Genomic DNA, 22,277 nt, shown 5'->3' with positions numbered 1-22,277 from the left:
CAGGAACACTTTCTATGTGCTCTGTACCTGCTAAGTTCTTTACACATATTATCCTAGGTCATCCTCACAAAATTTCTCCTTGGCAAGTATTTTTTCCCTATTCTAAAAACGAGGCAACTGAGACTCAGAGAGGTTAAGAGTCTTGCCCGAGTCCACCTAGCCAGGATCTCGTGGCCCCCATATCCCCCTTCATAACCACTGGGCCTCCCCAGTCAGGACGGCCCCAGGCTGGGGGGAGGCAATCCTGGCTTTTCGAGAACCCAGCCAGCATTGAAACAGGCTGGACCTCATCCTAAACTAGTGGTCTATACCTGGCACTAACCATAATACTTAATGAGCATTTCCTAGATGCCAAGCCTGTGCCAGGTGCTTCACATCCATCACCTCATTTAATCCTCCAATTGCCCTGATAGGCTCGTAGGATTATGCCCATTTTTTAAGAGGAGGGCACAGAGGTCAAGAGGGTTAGGTAACTTGTGCTAAGGACACATGATCAAGGAGTGGCAGAGATGAGGTTCAAACCAGCCTCGGTCTGGTCCTGAAGCCCAAGTACTTCAGACTTCACTATGCTGCCTACAGACCCCACACCTGTGGTGGTGACATGGGAGTGGGCTCTCCTCTAGGACCAGTGTACCAGCAGCATCAGCATCACCTGGCTCCTGTTAGACATGCAGAATCCCCCCTGGCCTAGACCTACTGATTCCAAATCTGAATTTTATCAAGATCCCCAGGTAATTCACAGGCACGATAAAGTTTGAGGAAGTCCTGCTCTAGATAACATGGCTCTTCACTCCAGTTCCCCAGGGGGCCTGGCACCAAGGACTGTGGCCAGGAAGTGAAGGGCAAGAATTGAGGGCTTCTACCTGAGGGGAGCTGGGGGTGGGTCCCCCAATTATCACCCCTCCTGTAGCTAGCCCATCCCTCTTTGGAGTCATCCACGAACACAGACCTCAACTGGTGTGAGTCAATGCACATGCTCCCCTAGGTCAGGTGACCCATGTACCCTCCCAAGAACCCCTCCAGAGGAATGGCAGAGGGTCTCACAGCCCAGCTTCAGCCGATACACAAAGTCTTGGGAAAATCCCCAGGCCCTCTCAGGATGGGGTTAAAACAGAATAAGTCGCACTCAGGCTCCAGTAATTCCACTCCCTGATAGATTTCCCTTGAGTGCTCCCTAACTGAATCCCAGCAAGGGAGAAAGCTGGCAGCTGGGAGCAGACTTGGGCAGTTTGCTTTTGTTAGCCATGTCAGTGGAACTGCCTCTCAATGAAGATTAAAGTATTGGCTCCCACTACTGAGTTCCTCCTATGTGCCAGGCAAAGTGTGGGGTGTGCTAGTCCCCACAACCATCTCACAAAGTAGGATGTACATTTCACAGGCAAGGAAACTTGGCCACGGAGAGGTTAACTGGTCCAGGATCTCACCCTTAACAAGTGTCTTCATTTTCAGTCCCCAAATGATAAGCACATCGAACAGCAAGGCAGGGAAACCAGGCATGCTAGAGGCCTGAGTACTCTTAGGACCCTGACCCTAAAAGGGAGATACTCGGACCTGAAGCCCCCAGGGAATCAACCCATAGTTTAGACTACCCTGGTCAGGCCAACTTTCAAAGGCAGCGTCTGAGCCCACTGGGGTGGAAGGGGTGGGTACTCCCAGGGGTCAGCCTCGGATGTCCCAGCAGACCTGCCCACACAGATCTGGACCTCATTTGCCTCACTGGGTTAGTCCTCTAGGTGGATTGCGTGTCTGTGCGGGGTGCTTAGCATGCCCCTCCTCATCAGCCCCTGTGGAGCAGGCAGGAGAAGCAGGGGCTTCCGAGGGCTCCTCACACCTTTCAGCAAAGCACCCTCCCAGGTCACACCACATCTGTAGTGCCTGCAGCAGGTACATGGACAGGGAGTTATTACCAAAGGAGGAAACCTAGGCAGCTAAGCAGCTCTGGAGGTTCCTAGGGACATCAGCCTGTGAAGTGAGAAAAGGAGATCTAGCCACTTGCTTGCTTGATATCCAAGCATTCCTCCATGGGGCCACCAGCTTTACGGGGAGAGAGAGGTCATATCAGACTGCCAGTGTTTGGGGGCAACACCCCAGCTGTCCCCAGGACCCCAAAGGCTTAACCAGGTTAACCTCACCCACCGCTGCTTCCCCCAGCCAGAGCCCACAGTGCAGTTTTTTATACTGTTAGGAGTTTAAGGAAACCAAACATCTTGAAAGTATTACCATTTATAGAAAAACACATTTACAATTAACTATATAGAAACACCTGGGGATTTATCTCCCAGAATTCTAGGCTGGTGATGCAGAGGTCATCTATCCCTTGGCACTGGCACAAACTAGGGAGTGTAGCTTGATAAGTCTCATTTCTCCCACCCGCAAGCTTCCCCGGGTCCCTACACTCTGTCCATGCTTCTCTTCCTCACACCCAGCCATCTGCTCAGAGGCTGCACCAGCCTTCCCCTGCACTGCCAGGAGGGCCAGGGTGTGAGGGTCGCTGAGCCAGAAGTGATTCAGTCTCAAGGTCCAGAGCAGCCTCCCAGAGAGCTCCATATGGGGGCCTGGACCAGCCTTCCTTAGAACAAAGGGCCATCTTAAACTCAATGAGAGGGCTCCTGCCTCAGAGCGATTCATCACTCACCAGCCGTTCAGAGCAACCGTGCAAATGCCCTCAGAGCCAGGAAGAAACTTGTCAGTGATCAGACAGGAAAGAGGCAGCGTGCCACAGGAGTTAGGCAGGAGGGTGTACGGTTCAGACTGCCTAGTCCTGGGTCCTCTGCTTATCAGAATGTCCCTGAATCCCCTTAAGTGTCAGTTTTCTCATCTGTAAAAGGGGGATGCTAACTGCCTATCTTCCTGGGTCCTTGTGATGACTGAATAATTCATGTAAAGCACTGAGGGTGCCCCTCATGCAGCAAGTGCTTATTTAGTATCAGCTAGAATTACTGTCAACCAGTTAAAGCAGTCTCTTTAAGGGAGCCCTCCCCCTGAGAAGTACAGAGCTATAGGATGTAGAACACATACACCTGCCAAAACTTTTGTCGTTTCTCAAGAGCAGAGGTTCTTAATCATGCTCCCCTCCCCCACCCAACAGCCTGCCACGTCCCCAAGATACATAGATAATTTTGGTTTATGCGACACACTCCCACAGGTGTTCACAGATTACACTCAACGACAACAGAATTTTGCAAGACGGGGCCATAAAACACAGCCATCCTTCCATCATACTATCAGCTGGAGCAAAGCACAACTCTAGAGCTGAAACACCTTGCCTGGCATTTTTCTCTCCCATTCAAAAAAGCACAGCAGGTGTCAATTCGCCGCAGTGTACACTTTAAGTATCTTATGATTTCGTTGTCAGTTATACCTCGATAAAACTGAAATTTTAAAACACATCAGCATGAAGGTAAGTGGGAGTAATGTTAATGCCATTATTGTGATAACTCCACAGTCATTCTACCATATTTTTTGTAAAGCAAATTACTGACAAGCTTCAGGATGTCCTTATTGGTATAGTGAGGCTTTATCCTACCCAAAAGGCTGAAAGTCAGCACATAATTAAAAATTCCATACAGCCAAAATTTCCCTTCAAAAATCTCTTAAATCACCCAAAAATATGACAACTGTTTATCTTGAAACACAAGACTCATAGTCAACGGATCGGGAAGCTCACAGTATACAGGCATCTGGATACTAAAACACGCAAAATTGGATAAAGCGCTCACTCTCTCTTCCTCTCCCCACTACTGTGTTTGGCTATATTCTTGTCAAATCACATTCTAATCAGTTAAATGAGTATATGATATAATTCCACCACCATAAATTACTGCTATGCACTTCCCAACTGACCCATGCTGAGAAATAAGTCCTGCAGAAGGCTTTGTGAGATGGAACTGCCCCTCCTGCTCTCTATGCCCTCCACCCCCAGTCTGGGGAAAAAGGAAAGGGTGCCCACTTACTTGCAGCCTGGATGCGAGCCTTCCGGCTAACCACCAGCCCAAAGCGGTTCTGAGCCACACACTCATAGTCACCCTCGTCTGAAGGGCTGCTTCCTTGATCTAGCTGGAAGTGATGGATCATCAAGGACCCATTGGCCAGCATGGTAGAGTGAGGACTCTCCAACAGCTCCACCCCATTCTTCCTCCAGGTGATTCGCACTGGAGGGGTCCCTTCCACCTTGCAGCCCAGCATTATAGGCTGCCCAGGGACTGCAACATCATCGCTTGGCTCCATAGCAAATGCCAGTTCGGCAGAGTGGCCAAGACCTGCGTCGGGCAGGGGAGATGAGAGGAAAAGCAGAGGTTAGTGCGGAATGAGCAGACAGAAAGAACTCTATACACAGGAGTCCTAAGTTCTCTGTACATCCCATCCCCATCTTTCTGTAATGTTAACAGGAATCTCTATTAATATGTAGAATTTTATGCATTATGAAGTGTCATCTCATGCAGTAATTTACTTAATCAACACACTATCTCAGAGAGATAGACATTATTTATTCTGTCTCCTCTTTTACAAGGAAACTGAAGCCCAGAGATATTAAGCAACTTGTCCAGGGTCTCAGAGTTAATAGTTGCAAATCTGTGGTCACCATGGTTAAGCACTGAAGCTCCACAGACTTTCAGAGTGTGTCCTTGGGTAAAGTATTCAATTTGTCCTGGTTTCCCATTCCTCATCTGTTTAAATCAGGAACAACAATGTAGCTTCAATCATACAGTTGTTGAATATGATTAGAAGACTTAAAGGCACTATGAAAAGTTGAAAGTTCTAGACAAATATAAAGTGAGATAGAAATAAATCATTGCTTCTTTTTGCTGGCAAAACCAGCTGAGGCCTGGTGGATGCCTGGCAGGGAGGAGGGTGTGTGGGCCCAGAACCAGGTACAGGCTAGGCTATGGCCCAGCTCCATTGCCTCTCCCCTAGGATGCGCTGGGTTTTGTTCTCTGTGTGTGTGTGTGTGTGTGTGCGTGTGTGTGTGTTTCGGTTGTTGTGGTTTTGTCATAAGGAGAGGGAAGAACCAAACAACAACTCCGATTTCCCCCAAATTCGGGAAGAGGAGGTTCCTAGAACCTTTACTCCCAGCAACACATCCACTCCTGCAGAGAAGAGAGAAGAGCTGGGGGGGGGGGGGGGGAGAGCATGAGGGGGAAATCAGGAAAAGCTTAAGGGAAAGGCACGCGCTCCAATCCCAGGCATGATGCCAAGTCGCCAACTTCTCCAACAAGCAACTCACCAGACCAGTTACAACTTCACTCCAGGAGATACGAACCCATCTAGGCTGAAAGGGCAGCCACAGACCCCTCTCCTCCCATTTCCAGAAAACTAGCGATCCCGGGGCTGGCCCTCCCCGAAGACCCGCGTCAGTCGGGGCAGCGGGAGCTCGGGGAGTAGGTGGAGAGAAAGGAGCAGGAGGGCGGGGTAATGGGCGGTCCCCCGCCCGCGGCGCTATGTAATATTGCAGACATCTGAGGACCAAACCCCTTCAATCCCCTTCCCATCTTTTTCCCAGGACCCGGTTCAGCTGCCTCAGCCCCCAACCCAACCCCCGTATAGCAACTTGGGGAATAAAGTTTCTCCTAGATGCGGACGCGATAGCCGGCGGCTCGGAGCTGAGAGGAGAGAGAATGCGGCCCAGAGGAGTGCTGAGAACTGGGGGTGGGAAGGTAAAGGTCTAGATCCGCACCCATTACAGCCGCCGAGAGAACGGGGTGGTGTGGCGGAGCTCTGGGCAGCAGAGCCGCAGACCCCCGAGCCCGGGCACGGCCGCGGTGCGTGCGCACACTCCGGGAAGGGCGGGCACGTGGGCATCTCCTCGCTCGCTCGCTCCGGGTCGGCTTCCCTTCCCCTTCCCCAGCCCGCAGGGTGTCTCTCGGGTCTCCCCTTCCCCACGCGCGGCCGCGGGGAATCTTCATCCCTCTCTTCCTCGGTCCCTCCTGCGCGCCCCGCGTCCCGGTCCTGCGTCCCAACCCAGTCCCTGTCCTTTCTGCCCGGGGCAGCCCGCTGGGGCCAGGCCTCCGCCCTCCGGTCTGCTGTGTCCGGCCTCGGCCGCCTCGGGCTACTCGGTGCCCGCCGCCGGGCTCGGATGGGACTCAGCCCTGCGGTCCCCCTGGTTCGTTTCCCCCGCTCCCCAACTCCAGTCTGCCCGCCTAGCTCCCGCCTGGCCGCGCTCCTGCCCCCTCGGTTCGGGCTCTGCCCCGAGTCCTGGAGCCGCTTCGGACTAAGCCCGGGTTCTCCCCGGGGGCTCCGTCCGCAGCATCCCGGCCTCCGAGCCCTCTCCCCGGGCTCCGCCCAGCCCGGCTCAGCTCCCGTTCTCCGGCGCGGCGCGGCTGCCCGGGTCCGCCCGCGGGTCCGCCCCCGCGCCCGCTCACTCCCTTCCGCCCGTCCTCGGGCTCGGTCCGCAGCCGCGCCGCGGCGGGCGCCCTGGCTCACCGTCGCTCGGCGCGGGCGGCAGCAGCAGCAGCAGCGGCAGCAGCGGCAGCAGCGGCGGCGGCAGGAGCCAGGGCCGGCGCGGCGCGGGCGGGCGGCGCGGGGGCGCGGCGCGCGGAGCAGCCATGGGGCTCTCGGTCCGCTCGGCTCGGCGACGCGCAGCTCCGGGGCCTCTCGCGGCTCACAGCGTCCCGCGGGGCCGGCGCCGGGGCCGGGGCCGAGGCACCGGCCGGGGCCGAGCCCGGGCGGCGGGGGGCTGGGGCCACATGCCTGCCTAGGAGCGCCGGGGGCGCCGGGGAAGCGCCGCTTGCGCCATCTTGCACCTACTCCAGCGATCTGTCAGCCTCGCCCGGGCTGCGCGCTCCGCACTCGCACCGGTCGAGCCCGCCCCGCCCTCTTCCCTCCGCCCGCCGACTGCCGCCCCCTTTCCCTACCCTGCGGTCCCCTCCCCCAGCCCCCTCTCCCCGGAGGCCCGGTCTGGGGAACAAAAGAGCCGGCGAGCGCTTTAAGCGGCCGGACATTCCCGGCTGCTCGGCGGACGCGCCCCCTGCGCTTTGAACTGCGGCTGGAGCGGCCGGCGCCGTCCCGGGCTGCAGCCCCGTGCCCTCCCCCCGGGCCAGCCCCGAACTCGGGAGGCTGGAGAATGGGAGACCCCGCGGACTGTGGAGTGGGTCTGGGCTGCGGAGAAACACGCAAAGCTGCGGGATTTGCCCCGACCCCCTCTGTCACCGAGCCCAAGTCTGTATTTTCGAGATAATTCCTTCAAAACTGCATAAAGTTGTCAAAGATTCGGTTTTCCATGGGTTTCTGGTACTTCCACCCAAAGGCTAGGACGTTGAGCTGCAAGACTGACCTCTCTAGACTGAAGCATTGTGGTGCTTAAATGGTAGGAGGCGTGGGAAGGCAGCTTCCTCCAGGGTGGGGAGAGCCGACCCAACAGGAGGAAGGGGACCCTAGAGTAAACGGGGTACCCACCCCAGTTCTGCCAGCTGGGTGCCCAGCCAACCCAGGCAGTCACTCTCTGAGCTCACCTGAAAAGTAAAGATAATCATATCTCTCCTGTTGACCCCTAGAGACCTTTAAACCACACAGGTCCCGATGAATGACCTGGGAACTGGAAAAGCAAACTGAAAGTTAAAATTCCCAGTAACATTTCTACGCCCAAAGAAGATTCAGTGTTTTCCATCAGAGAACAAATAAGTAGATGACACAGGTCCCATGTGAGAATGTTACAGAAGGTAGGCATGCCTCCTAGCCCTCAGAGATCTTGACTCTTCACCACTCACTATCACATGACCTTCTGCTGAGTCCAGCATGATGGGCTAGTCCAGCAAAATTATTGAGCACCTACTTAGTTCTAGGAGCAGGAGATTTAAAGTAGTCTCTGCCTCACTCAGCTATTTGCTCCTGGCATTGGACTGAGATGGCAGAGGAATAACCAAGTCTCTATTTTTTATAATCCTTACCCCAGGATATATTTTCCTTTGCTTTTCTGAGAGAGTGGAGGGGAGCGGGGGAGAGAGAAACATTGATGTGAGAGACCCAGGACCCTTCAGTCCGAGGGCTGGTGCTCTAACCACTGAGCAACCAGCTAGGGCCCAAGTCTCTCTTTTGACTCCAACTCTGGAATCTTGGGATCAGGAATGTTACCCATATATAAAACTAACCTTGGCGTAGATGCATAAAGAAGGGCAGGCCTCCAGAAACCAGACACATTTATTAATGATGGGGTTTGTGCAGCCCGGGGACTCCTCACTCTGTAGTAGCAATTGGAAGATGAATCTGAGAGACAAGCACTTGAGGCATGTGAGCAGTGGGAGGCAAAGGAGAAATTCCAGGTCAGGGGACAGTAGTACACCAAAGCCCCAAACTGATTTTATGGTAGGGAAGGGCAGGAATGATAGACCTCTACTGGCCATAGGAAAGGGAGGGAAGGGTGGGGGCAGCCAAAGTCCTGGAACTCCCTCCCACAGGGTTTGAATTCTCAACAACCCCTTCTTGGCTTGTCCTGGACTCCAAGAGGTCAAATTGGTGTCCTGAGCTGTTGTCATTTTAAATTCATTTTGACAAGTGTTTAATTCTTCTTTATCACAACACTTGGTCTGAGAGTGATATGCAAATAATGGCTATTCTGCCGCATGCAAAATGAGCAGTATCTCTCCGTATGATCTGTCAATTAACTCAGGTCTGGCCCACCAGCCACTTTGGGGGTGGTCCTGGGCAGGCTAGCCTCTGGCTTTTGGTTCCCTCCAACAGAAAAGCATGCCTGTGGCCCTGGATTGGTAGCTGAATAGGTTGGAGCATTGTACCAATATACCAAGGCTGTGGGTTTGATCCCGTCAGGGCACATGCAAGAATCAACCAAATAAGTGGAGAAACAAATCTCTCTCCCTCTCTCTCTCATCAATAAATAAAAATTTAAAAATAAAGAAACAATAGCATGCACGTTCCAGGCTCTGTAAAGATCTTAGCAGAGCAGCTGCCAATCATGATCCTGAGATGAGTGTGGGTATGAGTGTGTTTTGTGTGTGACCGTGTGCCCATATTTGAGTAAGTGGACACAAAGGTGTTTGTGAAGGTGAGTATGCACATGTGGATCTCTGAGCTTGCCTATATGTGTGAATGTGCAGCCATGAGCAATTTTGGAGGCCAGAGTTATGCAGAAGAATAATTATGGAGCCCCAAATCTCTGGAGTTGTTTGTTCACTCCTCTCTTGCACCTGAGAAAGGTAAAAAGAAAAAAAAAAAAGTGTGTCCTGCCTGGCTTAGTGGTTGATCGACCTATGATCCAGGAGATAGCGGTTCGATTCCCAGTCAGGGCACATGCCCGGGTTTTGGGCTTGATCTCCAGTAGGGGGCATGCAGTAGGCAGCTGATCAATGACTCTCATCATTAATGTTTTCTCTCTCTCTCCCTCTCTCTGAAATCAATAAAAACATATTTTTTAAAAAAATGCATGTCAAGATGGAAAGAGATCCCCGGAGAACCTAAAGGAGTGTCATCAATGAACACATCTTTCCTAAGTTTAAGTCTTTTTCCTAAGTGCCTGTTGAGGGAGGAAGATGGTTCAGTTCTTTCCCATTACCACCTGCTCTCTACCCTCAAACACCAACATTTCCCATCTGGTAGGAAATACATTCTCTATGCAGAAAGGCTGAGGAAATTCTGGACAGTGGTTCCAAAAGAGAATTCCATATTTTTGGAAAATAGTTTATTAATTCATTATAAGGACAGATACATGATCAATGCCTTGGCTTAACACTAAAAAATGTCATATTTGTAAAGAGAAACAAATGCTGGAAAAATAATTAAATAAAGAGCATAAACTAAATACAGACAAATAAATGAGCAGAAAGGATTACACTTGCCATGCATCAAAAAAGGGAAGGCTTTAAAATGAGACTCAAAAACGTAAGGCATCGATGGTAGGTGACAAAGGGATTAATACCCTGTAAAAGGCCAATAGACTCTTTTCTAATAAAAATACTGCCACAAAGACACAAACCTAACACTTCCAAATTACCCAGAGCCCAAATCATATATAATACTAGTGAGTAATGGCCACTTTCTTATCAACTGTGAGTTATAGGCAGATACCAGATTTATTACTTATTTGCTTTTGAGAAACAATTTTCCACCCAACCTAATGGGTTATAAATTGTCTCATTTGCAGCTATTTAATTTAAACCAGAACCTCAGTGCCTGTTAAACAAGAACATGAAAAATGACTATGTGGTGTAATGCTAAGAGCCTACTGTTAAAACAGCCATTTAATTCAGGGCAGTTTTTTTTTTTTTCCTTTAGGAAAAAAAAAATCAAACCAGCAAAATAAAACGAGGCTTTTGACCTTCAGAGCAATGATGAAACATATAGAGTGTGGTGTTAGCCACAGCAACGCTGAATGCCACAGAAATAGTACAAGTGACAATTCTGTCCTTAACAAGATACAAAACCAACATTAATAATCTTTAGTGTTATCATAGGCTGAAAGAGGGGGATGGGGAGGAAATGTAGGTGCGATGTCAAACGTGAGTGACACCCGAGTGTAATAAACACAGATGCTGAAAGGGTCTGAGGACGCTGCAACTCTGCTGAGAGACATTTCACCATTAAAAAAGGGGGGCGGGTGGAGATAGACTGGTTATTTCTAATTTAGCCCAGAAGCCAGAGTTAACCCTCGATATCCCAATCAGTTAAAAATGCATTTAGGGAGAAAAGACCCCCACATTCCATGCTCCTACGAGAGGCTGAGGTGCAAAATAAAATAAAATGCATTGTTTTGTCAGCACAGAACATAGAAGCCAAGCTTGTCCTTGCGGGGCAGATCAACAGAAATCGACTTCAGGACTGAATTCAGAACAAAACAGAACAAAAAAAATGAGCCAATTGCCCTGGTCCTGTGCAAAGAGCTCCCTTCCAGCACCCAAAGGGATGAGATTCCTCTCACTCCTCCCCCACCAGCTCATGTGCAAGGTGCTCAGAGTGGGAAGCTGCAGGGCTGCAGAGCCCCGAATTCCCACTCGCTTTCCCCTCTTTTAGCTTTAGCTAAGAAAGAAGGACCCAAAACACCCTCCCATCCAGCAAACCTGCCTCCCTGCATAGAAGGGAGGGGGGAATTTTATCCTGAGCCTCTGGGTTATGTTCCCATTTCCCCATCCCCAAAGTCCCCTTGTGCGCCTTGGATTCATCACCTCCAAGGAGAACCCTCCCATCTCAATCCCAGGGAGAAAGATACAAGGAAAGCTGGAAGGCCTTCTCCAAACTTGCACTAGGGGTGGGCAGTCTGCTGGGAGGAGGCAGCCGGAGGCACAGAGAGAAGAGGGGGCAGGAAGGTACGGAGTAAAGCGAAGGGGCAGACACAGGAGTCACGCTATGGCCTCGAAGCAGACATGAGGTAGTCATGTTGTTAGGGAAGGAAGGCAGGAGAACCACATACACACTTTGGGAGAGGCGTGAGAGACAGGAGAGGCAGACAGAAAGAGGAGACAGAAACAGCAGAGGGGAAAGGAAAGTGTCAGAAGGAAGCGAAGGGCACTGGAATTAGGAGAGCAAGTCGGCTGGGGGAGAGGCCATTAGAGTAGCGAAGGGGAAGGAAGGAGGGGAGAGCAAGAGAAAGCAGATGTTCAAAACCAGGCACTTCCCAAATTACAAAATTAACTGCAGAGTTGTTCTGAGGGGAACCAGAGTCACCCTCTCAATTTGGGCAATGGGAGGTGGGAGATGGGCAGCAACGGAACTAAAATGTCAGGCATTCAGAGCCTATTTGCACTCAGCCCAGCCAGCCAGGAAAATGGACTGGGGCTGTCTTGTCAGACAGGGCATTGGAGACACTCTCAGAGTGTGTAATAAAAGGCTGGGTGGCAGAGGTGGGGGACGCACAGGGCTGAGGACTGACCACTCTGGGGCACTGTCCTAACCTGGAGGATCAATTCGGCTGTAGTGACCACTGCCTGGACCAAGGTTTCCCAGCTCACCAACCAGCACACACACATGTGCTTCACATATGTGTACATCACATATTGCCATGCCTCACATGTCTCTCACATATCATGTGTCACAGCGTATGGGGGGAGTGAATAAGCCATTTCTTTCTCTGTCTCTAGCCAAAGCACCCTAGGAGGCTCCAAATGGCTTGTTCGGTATCTGCAGGTACACAGGTGTCATATCCCATGATCCATAAGAGCCTGTCCCAAACTGTACTCTCTAGGGGAGCTATGCAGAGGAGGAGACTGAGGTTCTGGGCAAGCCTGGGCTGGCTCCTAGAGGGCAGGGGGCCTTTGACTGGCAGTTGTTCCCAGGGGCCTCCTCCAGAGCCTCACTGGGCTGGAGGTCTGGGTAGGGGCAAGAAGGTGCCTCTGGCAGGCAGGTAAGTCTGTCTGGCCCAGTGGTTGCCTGCTCACACCCTCCCAGCTCCCTGTCCAGCCAGTCTACCCCTTGCCCTAGATCCACAACATCCAAAGTAAGGTCAGGAGCCTCGGAAGGCAGGAAATCCTCAGGTTCTAGGTCTTGCAGGTGGAGGTCAGGGTTCCCTTTGGAGGCACTAAAGTCAGAGTGTACAATAACTTCAGCCTCCACCTGGTTCCTGCAGACTGGGGGTGGCTTCTTCCTCCCAGTGCCCTGGTCAGAGCAGAGAACACAAAGACAGGTGACCATCACTAAGAGTGATGAAAATGACCAACATATTTGGGGTGGAGAGAGACTGACACCCATCAGGGTCTCCAGGGAACTCACTACTTGGTCTTCACAAGCATGGGGACCCTTCTCTCCTCTCCTCCCCCTTCATCCCTGGAAACTGACCTTTATGGCATCATACACCAGAGCCTGCAGCAACAGCGTCTGCCCAGTTCCAGCAGGGGGCAGCAGGGCCCGGGTCAGAGAAGGCACAGGGCCTGCCTGGGGCAACTCACAGCCTGCCCAGGAACCTGCCCAGCTCGGCCCACCTGGCTGAGCCCAGGAGATCTGCAAGGTGGAGAGAAGCCGGAGCACTGAGCTGGGAGAGCGACATGGATGGAGCCCCCTCTACGGTCCTGGCACCCCTGTCTGCTCCCTCCCCGAGGCTGTGGGGAGGAACACAGAATAGGCTGAATCGGAGAACTGAGGATGAAGAAGTTCTCCTGCAGAAATGCCTATACCATTGTTTTGGCAAAGCCCCAGAGGTTTTCCAGCCAGGCAGGGTCTCCTTCAGCAGAGATGCAGGGAAAGAGTGAGGAAGGACTCAGGGGCTTGAGCAGGCTGGTCAGAGAAGGGTGGGACAAGCCACCACTGCCAGCCCTATGTGGCCCACCTCATCCAGGTCCCAGTCTCACTTGGCTACAGCCAAACTAACCATCCTCTTTTCTCCACACGGGGGAGGGCTGGATCTTAGAGGTTTCCCCAGCTCCTAGCAGGAGGAGGGATCTGGGTGTTCTGGCTACATTGAGTCACCTGCAAAAAGCCAACTGGGGGCCCTCCCCTCCTTCCATGAGAGCCAGGCCGACCTATTCTGCCAGGGATGGAGGCACATCTGCTTCCCAGCCCTGCCAACCTTTTCATGGAAGGAGAGACAGTGTCTTTTTTCCTGCAGCTGGCCAGAGGAAGGGGGGTGGGGTGGAGGGAGGTTCTCCCACAGGGTCACCCACTGTGCTCTTGCGCCCCCTGGTGACATGTTTGGGAGTGCGCCACAGTGTGGGACTTGAACCTATCTAGGCTCCAGGCTCACCTTTCTCTTGGAGTGACCCCTGCAGTCAGAAACTCCACCACCCATAAGGCTGTGCACTTCAGCCCTGTCCTCGATGTCTGAGGGTGGTGGGGACCAGTCCTGGGGACGGGGGTGCACAAGGGACTCCAGTTCATGGGTAGTTGGGAGACTGGGGGGTCCAAGGCAGGCTCGGGAGTACAGAGCGGGGTTCCCAGCGGTGGCCGTGGAGGACAGGCCTGGGAGGGCTTCCCTGGAAGGAAAGATGGGCATGGTAGTCAGAGAGTGAGGGGTGGAGGTGGGACTGAGATCTAGTCCAGCTTATGTCCCTGGGCAGATTTCTATCCATCTCTAGGACTTGGTTTCCAGTCTGTGTAATGAGTAAGAAACTCTGTTCAAAACAGCTGGAGATCTGGGGTCCCTCTTTCCAAGATTCTGGCAGCTGGGAGACAGGCAGCTCTGCCTATTTATGCCCTTGTTGACAGATTACACTGGGGGCTTCCCTAAAGCCATCCCCCACTCTCATGAGGACATCACCCAATCCCTCATCTGAGTCCCAACTTTAATGGGGCTTCTGGGGATGCTAAGTCATGGCCACTTTCCCTGCTCTCTCATCTCTGCAGCCCTCCTGGAAATCTCTCCGTAGTCAGACTGGCTCCTTCTCCTACCTGTGGGGGCCACGGCGCAGGCCAGCACACATGCAGGCCAGCAGGCAGAGGAGGCCCAGGCAGACACCCACGATGATGCCCGTGACTGAGTGCACATCCAAGGAGTCTGATTGGGGGGAAAGAGAGGGGACAGGACAGGTCAAGGACAGGAAAAGCCTAGGGTTCATAGATCAGGACTTCTTGTGGCTTCCTCAGGGGACCACTGGCATGAGTCTCACTCTTTGGACACTCACAATCTTCTGATGCAAGGACAGAAGGCCCCTACAGCCTCACAGAGACCACAGCTACCTCTCTCCAACTGTCCTCCCCACTGGACATCTGAAAGTTGTGGTCCCTCCCCATCAACTATCTGCCTGCCAACCAGGGCTGGTTTCAGGGAGGTGCAGTAAGTGCAGTTGCACAGCCCACGCTTAGGACTCTATGCTTGGTTTAATGCTGTGCAGTCACTATCTTGAAATTCTTCCTACTTTTAAAATAGGGAGCCCTTCGTTTTCATTTCACATTAGGCCCTGCAAATTACATAGCGAGCCCTGCTGCCACCACCACCCCATAAAACTCATCTAAGCCAACCCTCCAACCTGAGCAATCTCCCAAAGAAACCAAGCCAGTCTCCCCAAAATCTGAACTCTCAACCAAATCATCACTGAACCAAACCACATCCATTTCCCCTTCAAATCTGTCCTCTCTGCACCAAACTAGGAGGGCAGCTGTCCAAAACAAGGAAAGTGTAGTCGTGCCTGGCGGCAGGACCTTGGAAGAGATGACTTTAGGGTTAAAAGTCAACTCCAGGGGTCTCTGGAGACCTCGGGCTGCCTCAGGATGGATCCCCCGCCCCCTTCCCACCTTCTTACCTGAAAGCTTCTCCTGAAGAGTGATCACATCCTGCAGGCCAGAGAAGGGCCCAGGCCCCACTTCTGTGCGTGCCCCCATCTTGAAGAAGTACCTCGTGTCGCTCTCAAGGCCGCGTACCTCAGCGCTGAAGATGTTTCCTGGGAGGCAGGGGAAGCAGGGAGGGCAGAGCTCATGGGTTGAGTGGGGTGGGATGCAGGGATAGGCTGGCAAGTAGGACTGAGAAAGTCTGCTCTTCCCACTCAGGCAGTAGCTTCTGCCTGTTCCTCCTAGAACCCCTAGAACTTCAGCGGCACTCTCACTACTAATCCAGTCATTGAGAAGCTGGAGAGGGGGAAGTGGGTGGGGAAGCTCTTGCTCCAATACCCTTGGGTAGGAGCCCTCACCCTCCGTGGTGAGTAGGGTCCACTGGTGCTCGGGCTGGGTGTGGTTGTTGCTGTACAGGATCAGATACTCCACGATCTCTCCATTGGGCTCCGTGGGAGGGCACCAGTGCAGCAGAACAGTGGACGGTGTCAGGGAGCTCAGGCGCAGGTCAGATGGGGGCGTCGAGGGCCCTGGGATATAGAGAAGGGGAGAGGGGGGATCACTGGGAGCCCCAGCTCTGGGGGCAGTAGTGAGAGAGGGCGTGAGGACATGGCCTCTCTTCTTCCTCCTTTACTGGAGCAAATCACAAGCCACAAAGCAAAATAAAGTCTGGTCTCTAACTAGGGGATTTCTGGAAGGGGGGCTTCACCACTGTGCCTCCCCTCCCTCAAACTCTTCTCCACTCCTTGGAGAAGAGCTCTCTAAACTTCCATACCCAGGTATTTCCAAGGGTTGAGGAGATTGTCTGGTATTCTGGGGACCTGAGGGCAGAGCTCAAAAATTTTTGAAAGGCTTACATTTTACTTTAAACTCTCAAACTAAGTTTGCCATCTATTCCATGGTAAAGTTTAATATAAAAATAGTGTTTATAATTATCATTTAAAGTTTCTAACTCCCCTTGCCACCCCAAATCTTTAAGTAAAATTGGTTGATGAACTGTGTAGCCTGTGTCTATGCCCCCAGGTCCTACAGGGTGACAGGCACCCCAATGTGAGAAGTACCATCTTGGCAGACTTCATGTTTTGTTTTTAGAGAAGCTGATCCTGGGAGGTGGTGGTGAATTAGGAAGGGTGAGGAGAAACGCAAGGTGACTGGTGAATTGGGAAGGATAGAGATTTGGGAGATCAGGTTCTCAAGGCCTGACAGAGGGTGGGATGGGGACCCAGGGCACTAAGATGTAACAGAGCAACCTCTTTGATCCTAGGTGACTCTCCACTTCTCAGGCTCGTTTCCCCATCTGAAGAAAAAAACATCCCCTTCTGCAGCCTGGTCACTTGTGCTGGGGATCCAATGTCATAGTCAACTTCAAGAAAACATTGGGCCCGGCCGGGCGTGGCTCAGCGGTTGAGCGTCGACCTAGGATCCAGGTGATCGGGGTTCGGTTCCCGGTCAGGGCACATGCCCGGGTTGTGGGCTCGATCAATGACTCTCTTGTCATTGATGTTTCTGTCTCTCTCTCTCCCTCTCCTTTCCTCTCTCTGAAATCAATAAAGATATATTAAAAAAAAAAAGAAAGAAAACATTGGGTTTCCCTAAATTCTGTACACAATTTAAGACCATAAAAACTGAGGTCATTGAGGGGTGAGAAACAGTTTGAAAGCAGTTTTCTAAAAAGCAAATTCATGAGAATGGAGGACCTCCACACACATCTTCCTATTTCAGGTCATGGGACAAAGGTATTCTGTAGATGGGAAGGTGAACAGTCTTAGGGTCAGCAGAAGAGCCTCTGCTGTGAGAACGGAAGTCCTTTTGTCTTGCAATGCCATTTCCAGAGGGTTCCAGAGCCACAGACTTACAGAGTGAATGGTCCCACCTCTCTTTTTACAGATGAGGACTCAGAGGCCCTAGGTGGGGAAGGAGCCTGCCCAAATCTCCCTGTGTGTCAGAGGCAGGATGGGGACCCATATACTAAATCCAGGACACCTGCCTCCCACCTTCCCTGGCCCCTCTTCACCAGCTCAGTGGGTCTCGGCACAGCCTCTTAAAAGAAGCCACTCCTCTAAATCCTATGTTATTATTTTTATGGATAAATGGTTAAGACCAGCACAGGACTGGCGTACGTAAATGCAAGTAAATGACACACCCTTATGGGATTCCAAGGGATATTTCTGGGCAAGAAGGAGTTGGGTAAAAGATGGACTGATGGCAAGAGGGCTGAGGGGCCACTCACGGTCAGGCAGGGTGGAACGCTCTACCACAGAGCCGAAAGGCCCATCCATGTCCACGCCATGGGACTGTACTGCAAACTCATATTTGGTGAATGGCTTCAGCCCGCCAATGAGGATGTCTTCTCCAGAGCTGCCAAGGCAAGAAATGTGACTAGTAATCTCAGGCACACCCTCCTAGTAGGGCAACTCCTCCAAATCTATTCCCCTAGCCCCAGCTCCAGCCCCAGCCCCTACCCTGGGGAGTGGGCCACTAACACTAGCCAGAGAACCTTCTGAGAGGTCTGGATGTACACTGCTCCCAGGGTATCATCCTCCATGTCCAATCTCCAAGCCAGGCCCCCTCCTCTAGGAAACCTTCCTGGATTAACCCAAGCCATACTTCACCCAAGGAACCATCTGTGATGCTTCTTTTCCTTGATATAATTTTACTTTAGCTGCAACTGTACACATCTACTGCTTTTTATGCAATGTTTCCTTTGCCAAGCCAGCAGCTCCTGAGGGCAGGGGCTCTGTCTCCCCATCTGACTGGGGGCCCTCTCAGGACAGTGGCTGGGCTGTCTCTTCGCCATCATACTGGGAGCCCTCTGAGGTTAAAGAAACAGGTCTGTCTGCATCATGGTCCCAAGGGGTCGGTAGAAGGCCCTGCTGTAAGCGGATGGGATCGCATGGACTCTCCTTTTCCACCATCAGGTCATCAGACCCTCAGTGTTCCCCTAGTGTAACAGGTGAGGCCTGAAAGGTTTCTGAATCCCCCAGGGTCCCTCTCCTCATCACCACCTGCTGTCTACCCCCCCCCCCCCGCCTTTATAGTGTTAGCTCCTCTTTCCCACCTGGTGTAATAGGTGACCAGGGAGGCATTCCTGAGCCCCCAGGGGCTGAATCGTACAGTGTAGTTGACAATCTTGACTGTGGTGAAGTCTGGCTTTTTCCATCGAAGCCAAATGGATGTGGAGCTGTTTGACTCCGCATGGACATGAGCGGGGGGTAGGGGTGGCCCCCTCTGGATGGGCAAGTCTGGAAGGTGAAAGGTGAAAATTCAAGTGTGGGGAAGGGGGGAAGGACATTAATTCTAAAAATATTCGGTGCTTTACAGTCCTCAGTTTACAGTGATTTTCTTCTACTCTTTCTCTTTTGATCCTGTGAGTTGGGTAGCATCATTCCCACTTCACAGATGAGGAAAATGATGCTCCCAAGAATTTAAGGGATTTTTTTCTTTGCAAAGGTCATATATAAAACAAACCATAAAAGAGAGAGGCAGTGAGTCATGGCAATTAAGAGCACAGATTCTAGAGCCAGGTTGCCCTGGTTCAAATTTCAGTTCTGCCACTTACTAGCTGTGTGACCTTGGAGAAGTTACTTAACCTCTCTGTCTCCATTCCCTATTCTGTCAGTGGGGCTTATAATAGTATACCTACCTTATAGTATTGTTATGATGATTAACTTAGCTAATATTTGCAAAGTATATAGAAAAGTACTTGGCATATTGTTTTTCTGTTTTATTTTTGAGATATAATTCACATACCATAAAATTCAGTTTAAAAATGTATACTATAGTGGTTTTTAGTATATTCATAAGGTTGTGCAGCCATCCATATTATTTAATTCCATAACATTTTTATCACCCTGAAAAGAAACTCTGTTCCTTCTATTCATAACCCCCCATTTCACCTTTCCTCCAGCCCCTGGCAGCCACAGATCTACTTTATGTCTCTATGGATTTGCCTATTCTGGATATTTCATATCAATGGAATCATACAATATGTGGGGTTTTTTGTGTCTGGCTTCTTTCACTTATTATAATGTTAAGGTTCCTCCCTGTTGTATGATATATCGGCACTTAATTCCTTTTTATAGTATCTGGCATATTGCCATGGACTGAATGTTTGTGTCCCCTCCATCCCAAATTCATGTTGAAATTTGAACTGCCATAACAAAGTACCATAGATTGGGTGGCTTATAAACAACAGGAATTTACTTCTCACAGTTCTAGAGGCTGGGGTCTGAGATCAGGGCACCAGAGTTGTAAAGCTCTGTTGAGAGCCATCCTCCAGGTTGCAGACTAACCACTCATTGGATAGTCACATGGTGAAGAGTAGCGAAAGGAAGCAAGCTCTCCTGTGACTCTTACAAGGACACTAATCCCGTTCACGAGGGCTCCACGCTCAAGACCATATCCAATTCCTAATTCCCTCCCAATACATCCCATTGGAGGGTAGAGTTTCAACATATGAATTTTGGGGGGACGCAAACTTTCAGTCCACAACAGTGTCCTTATAGAAGAGACCCCAGAGAGCTCTTCAGCCACAGTGAGAAGTGGGCTCTCACCAGAAACTGACTGTGTCAGTGCCTTGATCTTAGATTTCCCAGCCTCCAAAACTATGGGAAGTGTTAGTTCCTTAAGTCTGTGATATTTTTGTTATAACAGCCTAAACTAAGACATATATAGCAAGCACTATATTATATGAATGATGTGTTCATTACATAATCATAAAAGAAAATGAACTTCATGAGAGCAGGCCCCTTACTTGTGTTGTTTACCACTAAATTCCCAGAACAGAGCTGGCACATAGTAGACACTCAGTAAAATATTTGGAATTAGAACCCAGGTTTCTTGGCCCTAGTTGAGTGCTCCACATGGTTAAAAATCAGCATGGGAAGTTAGGGGTGAGGGAATGTCAAGATGGGCAACAGAGATGTCCACTACAGGGACACGGGCAGTGCACTGCAATGGAAAGACTTCTGCCTGGGAGCCAGGGGTCTTGGTTCCAGGGGTCTAGGCTGTTGTGACCTTGGACGAGTCCCTTTACCTCTCTGATCTCTGAGCCTCAGTTTCCTGATGGGCCACATAAGGATGGTCTCCCTGCCTAGAATGGAGAGATAATCTGATAGATCGTGTGATACAGGTGGACGTGTTTTAAAAGTCATCTAAAGGTCAAACTTGGGGTCAGGAGTCGCTGATCAGCCATGGGGTTTCTCTGTCCAAACCTTCCAAATTAGCACTGCTCATAGACAATGAAAATTCGGTAGCAGACCTAGAAGACAGCGTACAAGCTGGAGCTTCTTTCTATGACAGAGGCTGTCTGGATCTCGAAGAGGACTCCTGAGCCTAGGAGAATGGGTTTGGTGGTGGCTGCGGCTACCAGACAGCCTGGCCACCAAGGCTGGCCCAGAGGAAAGGGAAAGGAAGCTCTATACAGACCCTCGCCTGAGCCCCCTCACCTGGTGTGGGAGCCTTCTCCGTCTTGCCCTTCCACACTGCTGCGTAGCCGTCCTCATGTTTGTTGAATGCCACAAGCTTCACCTCGTACAGCTGGCCAGGGACTGAGGAAGGTCATGGGGTCACTCACTAGCTAGAGGAACCTGTGGGGTCACTCTCTCCTCCCCAGTAAGGTTCCATCTCCAACTCCTGCACCCAGCTTCTCCAGTCCCCCACTGAAGCTATGTCTATCTCCCTCCCCCACCCCCAGCCCTCCTCACCTAGCTGGGTCAGCTCATACTGCTTCACTTTCTTCTTGAGCCGGACAGGCCCCACATCCCAAGCCTGGTCTCCACGGCCCCCTGGGGGACTCTCACCATCAGCCTCCTCCTCGGCCCCGACCTCCCGCCAGTACAGTTTGTAGCCAGAGATCTGGGCGGGGTGAGGGGGCGGCTGCCAGGACACAACCAGGGACTCCATCCTTGCCCGGACCTTCAACTCTGCAGGGGCAAAAGGGACTGGGGAGCAGGATGAGAGGAGGGAGGAGAAAGTGAATGGGGAGTGTGGAGGAGGTCAGGGGTGGGAGAGGGGGGAGGCAGGAGGAAGCAAAAAGCAGGAAGGTGGCACTGAGCGAGAGTCTTGCCAGCCTTCTCCCAATGATCACCACTCAGCCACCACACCAAGTGCCAGGCCAGGGCTGGTCGAGAGGTGAACCCACTATTCCACAAGCCCAGAGTGCTGAGAAGGGAGGGATGTCTCCTGGGCATCTGCACAGAGGGCAACAAGGGGCACCTCTGTGGCAGGGCTGACAGTCCCCGGCACAGTGCAGGATCTGTAAGTTTTCTGAAGGAATGAACGCATGGATATTGGCAAGACAAGAAGGCCACAAGGGTTGCTGAAGCCAGGAAGGAGGGGTGGAGCCACTGGACCCTACTTGGAGCCTAAATGTGGGGGACTTACTATGTGTTAGACACTGTTCTAAGCACTTTTTGCATATATTTTAACTTCATTCTCACAACCCTATAAAGTAAGGAAAATACCGTTATCCCCGTTTTACAAGTAAGAAACTGAGGCTCAGAGAAGCTAAGTAACTTGCCCAAGGTCACACAGACAGTATATGCACCAGGTTTTGTCTGCATTTAATCACTCTACTATTGGGCTTTCAACAAAACAACAATCATAATCATGAAAGCAGCTGCTATTTAACAGCTATTGTGTTACTAAACACTTTGTTTGCAATACATTCATTATCAATCCTCACAACTCAGCTTACAAGTAAATGAAGCCTTAGAGCTGTGAATGGTTTGTAGGAGTCACACAGCAGAAGGGGCACTTGAGCCCAGATGTGTCTACAAAGGCCAGTCACCTCTACACCCATCCTCCCTGACCTGTCAAACAGAGGGAGCCATGGCAGGTCTCTAATGGAGGGGGTGATTGGGTCTGGGTTCCAAGGTCACACATACATTCACACAGTCATGCACACCTCCTGGTCCTGTCCCCTCTGAGCCCGTACCGTGGCTCTGGTTGTGCATACTGGGTGTCCTGTGCTGCATCCACTGGGAGGGCGCCCCATAGCCAGCCCCCGTGCCGGCTGAAATCCGTACTCGATACACCTTGTTGGGCAGAAGTGAGTTCAGCGTAAGCTGTGTCTCATTCCCTGGCACTTCGGTGGAGAAAATCACATCTGCTGGGACAGAAAAAACTGACTGCTGGGAGGC

General features: G+C 51.5%; 2 protein-coding genes across 4 annotated transcripts in view; both read right to left on the bottom strand.

Annotated features, from left to right (window-relative positions):
- The window catches only part of IGDCC3 (immunoglobulin superfamily DCC subclass member 3), a gene marked incomplete at its 5' end in the record, with an annotated part of 38,968 nt that extends 34,675 nt beyond the window's left edge, over positions 1–4,293 (bottom strand). The window contains one exon of the mRNA XM_087824136.1: positions 3,954–4,293. Coding sequence (XP_087680262.1) covers positions 3,954–4,293 — 340 coding nt within the window. The remainder of the gene's footprint in view (positions 1–3,953) is intronic.
- Positions 4,294–9,611: 5,318 nt separating this feature from the next.
- The window catches only part of IGDCC4 (immunoglobulin superfamily DCC subclass member 4), a 38,158-nt gene continuing 25,492 nt past the window's right edge, over positions 9,612–22,277 (bottom strand). The window contains exons 10-20 of one of the 3 annotated variants that reach the window (XM_087820858.1): positions 22,073–22,243; positions 20,841–21,077; positions 20,583–20,684; positions 18,194–18,377; positions 17,366–17,493; positions 15,495–15,665; positions 15,111–15,248; positions 14,260–14,365; positions 13,616–13,844; positions 12,715–12,876; positions 9,612–12,534 (exon numbers count right to left, since the gene is read on the bottom strand). In XM_087820858.1, the coding sequence (XP_087676984.1) occupies positions 12,130–12,534; positions 12,715–12,876; positions 13,616–13,844; positions 14,260–14,365; positions 15,111–15,248; positions 15,495–15,665; positions 17,366–17,493; positions 18,194–18,377; positions 20,583–20,684; positions 20,841–21,077; positions 22,073–22,243 (2,033 nt within the window). In that variant the 3' untranslated portion in view covers positions 9,612–12,129. The remainder of the gene's footprint in view (positions 12,535–12,714; positions 12,877–13,615; positions 13,845–14,259; positions 14,366–15,110; positions 15,249–15,494; positions 15,666–17,365; positions 17,494–18,193; positions 18,378–20,582; positions 20,685–20,840; positions 21,078–22,072; positions 22,244–22,277) is intronic. The other 2 variants (XM_087820859.1, XM_087820860.1) reach the window with 2 other exon arrangements.

The sequence above is a fragment of the Miniopterus natalensis genome, chromosome 1, assembly GCF_054644295.1.
Source record: "Miniopterus natalensis isolate mMinNat1 chromosome 1, mMinNat1.hap1, whole genome shotgun sequence".
Classification (NCBI taxonomy): Eukaryota; Metazoa; Chordata; class Mammalia; order Chiroptera; family Miniopteridae; genus Miniopterus; species Miniopterus natalensis.
The sequence above is the reverse complement of the archived record's forward strand: the minus strand, read 5'-3'. Positions and strand labels throughout refer to the sequence as shown.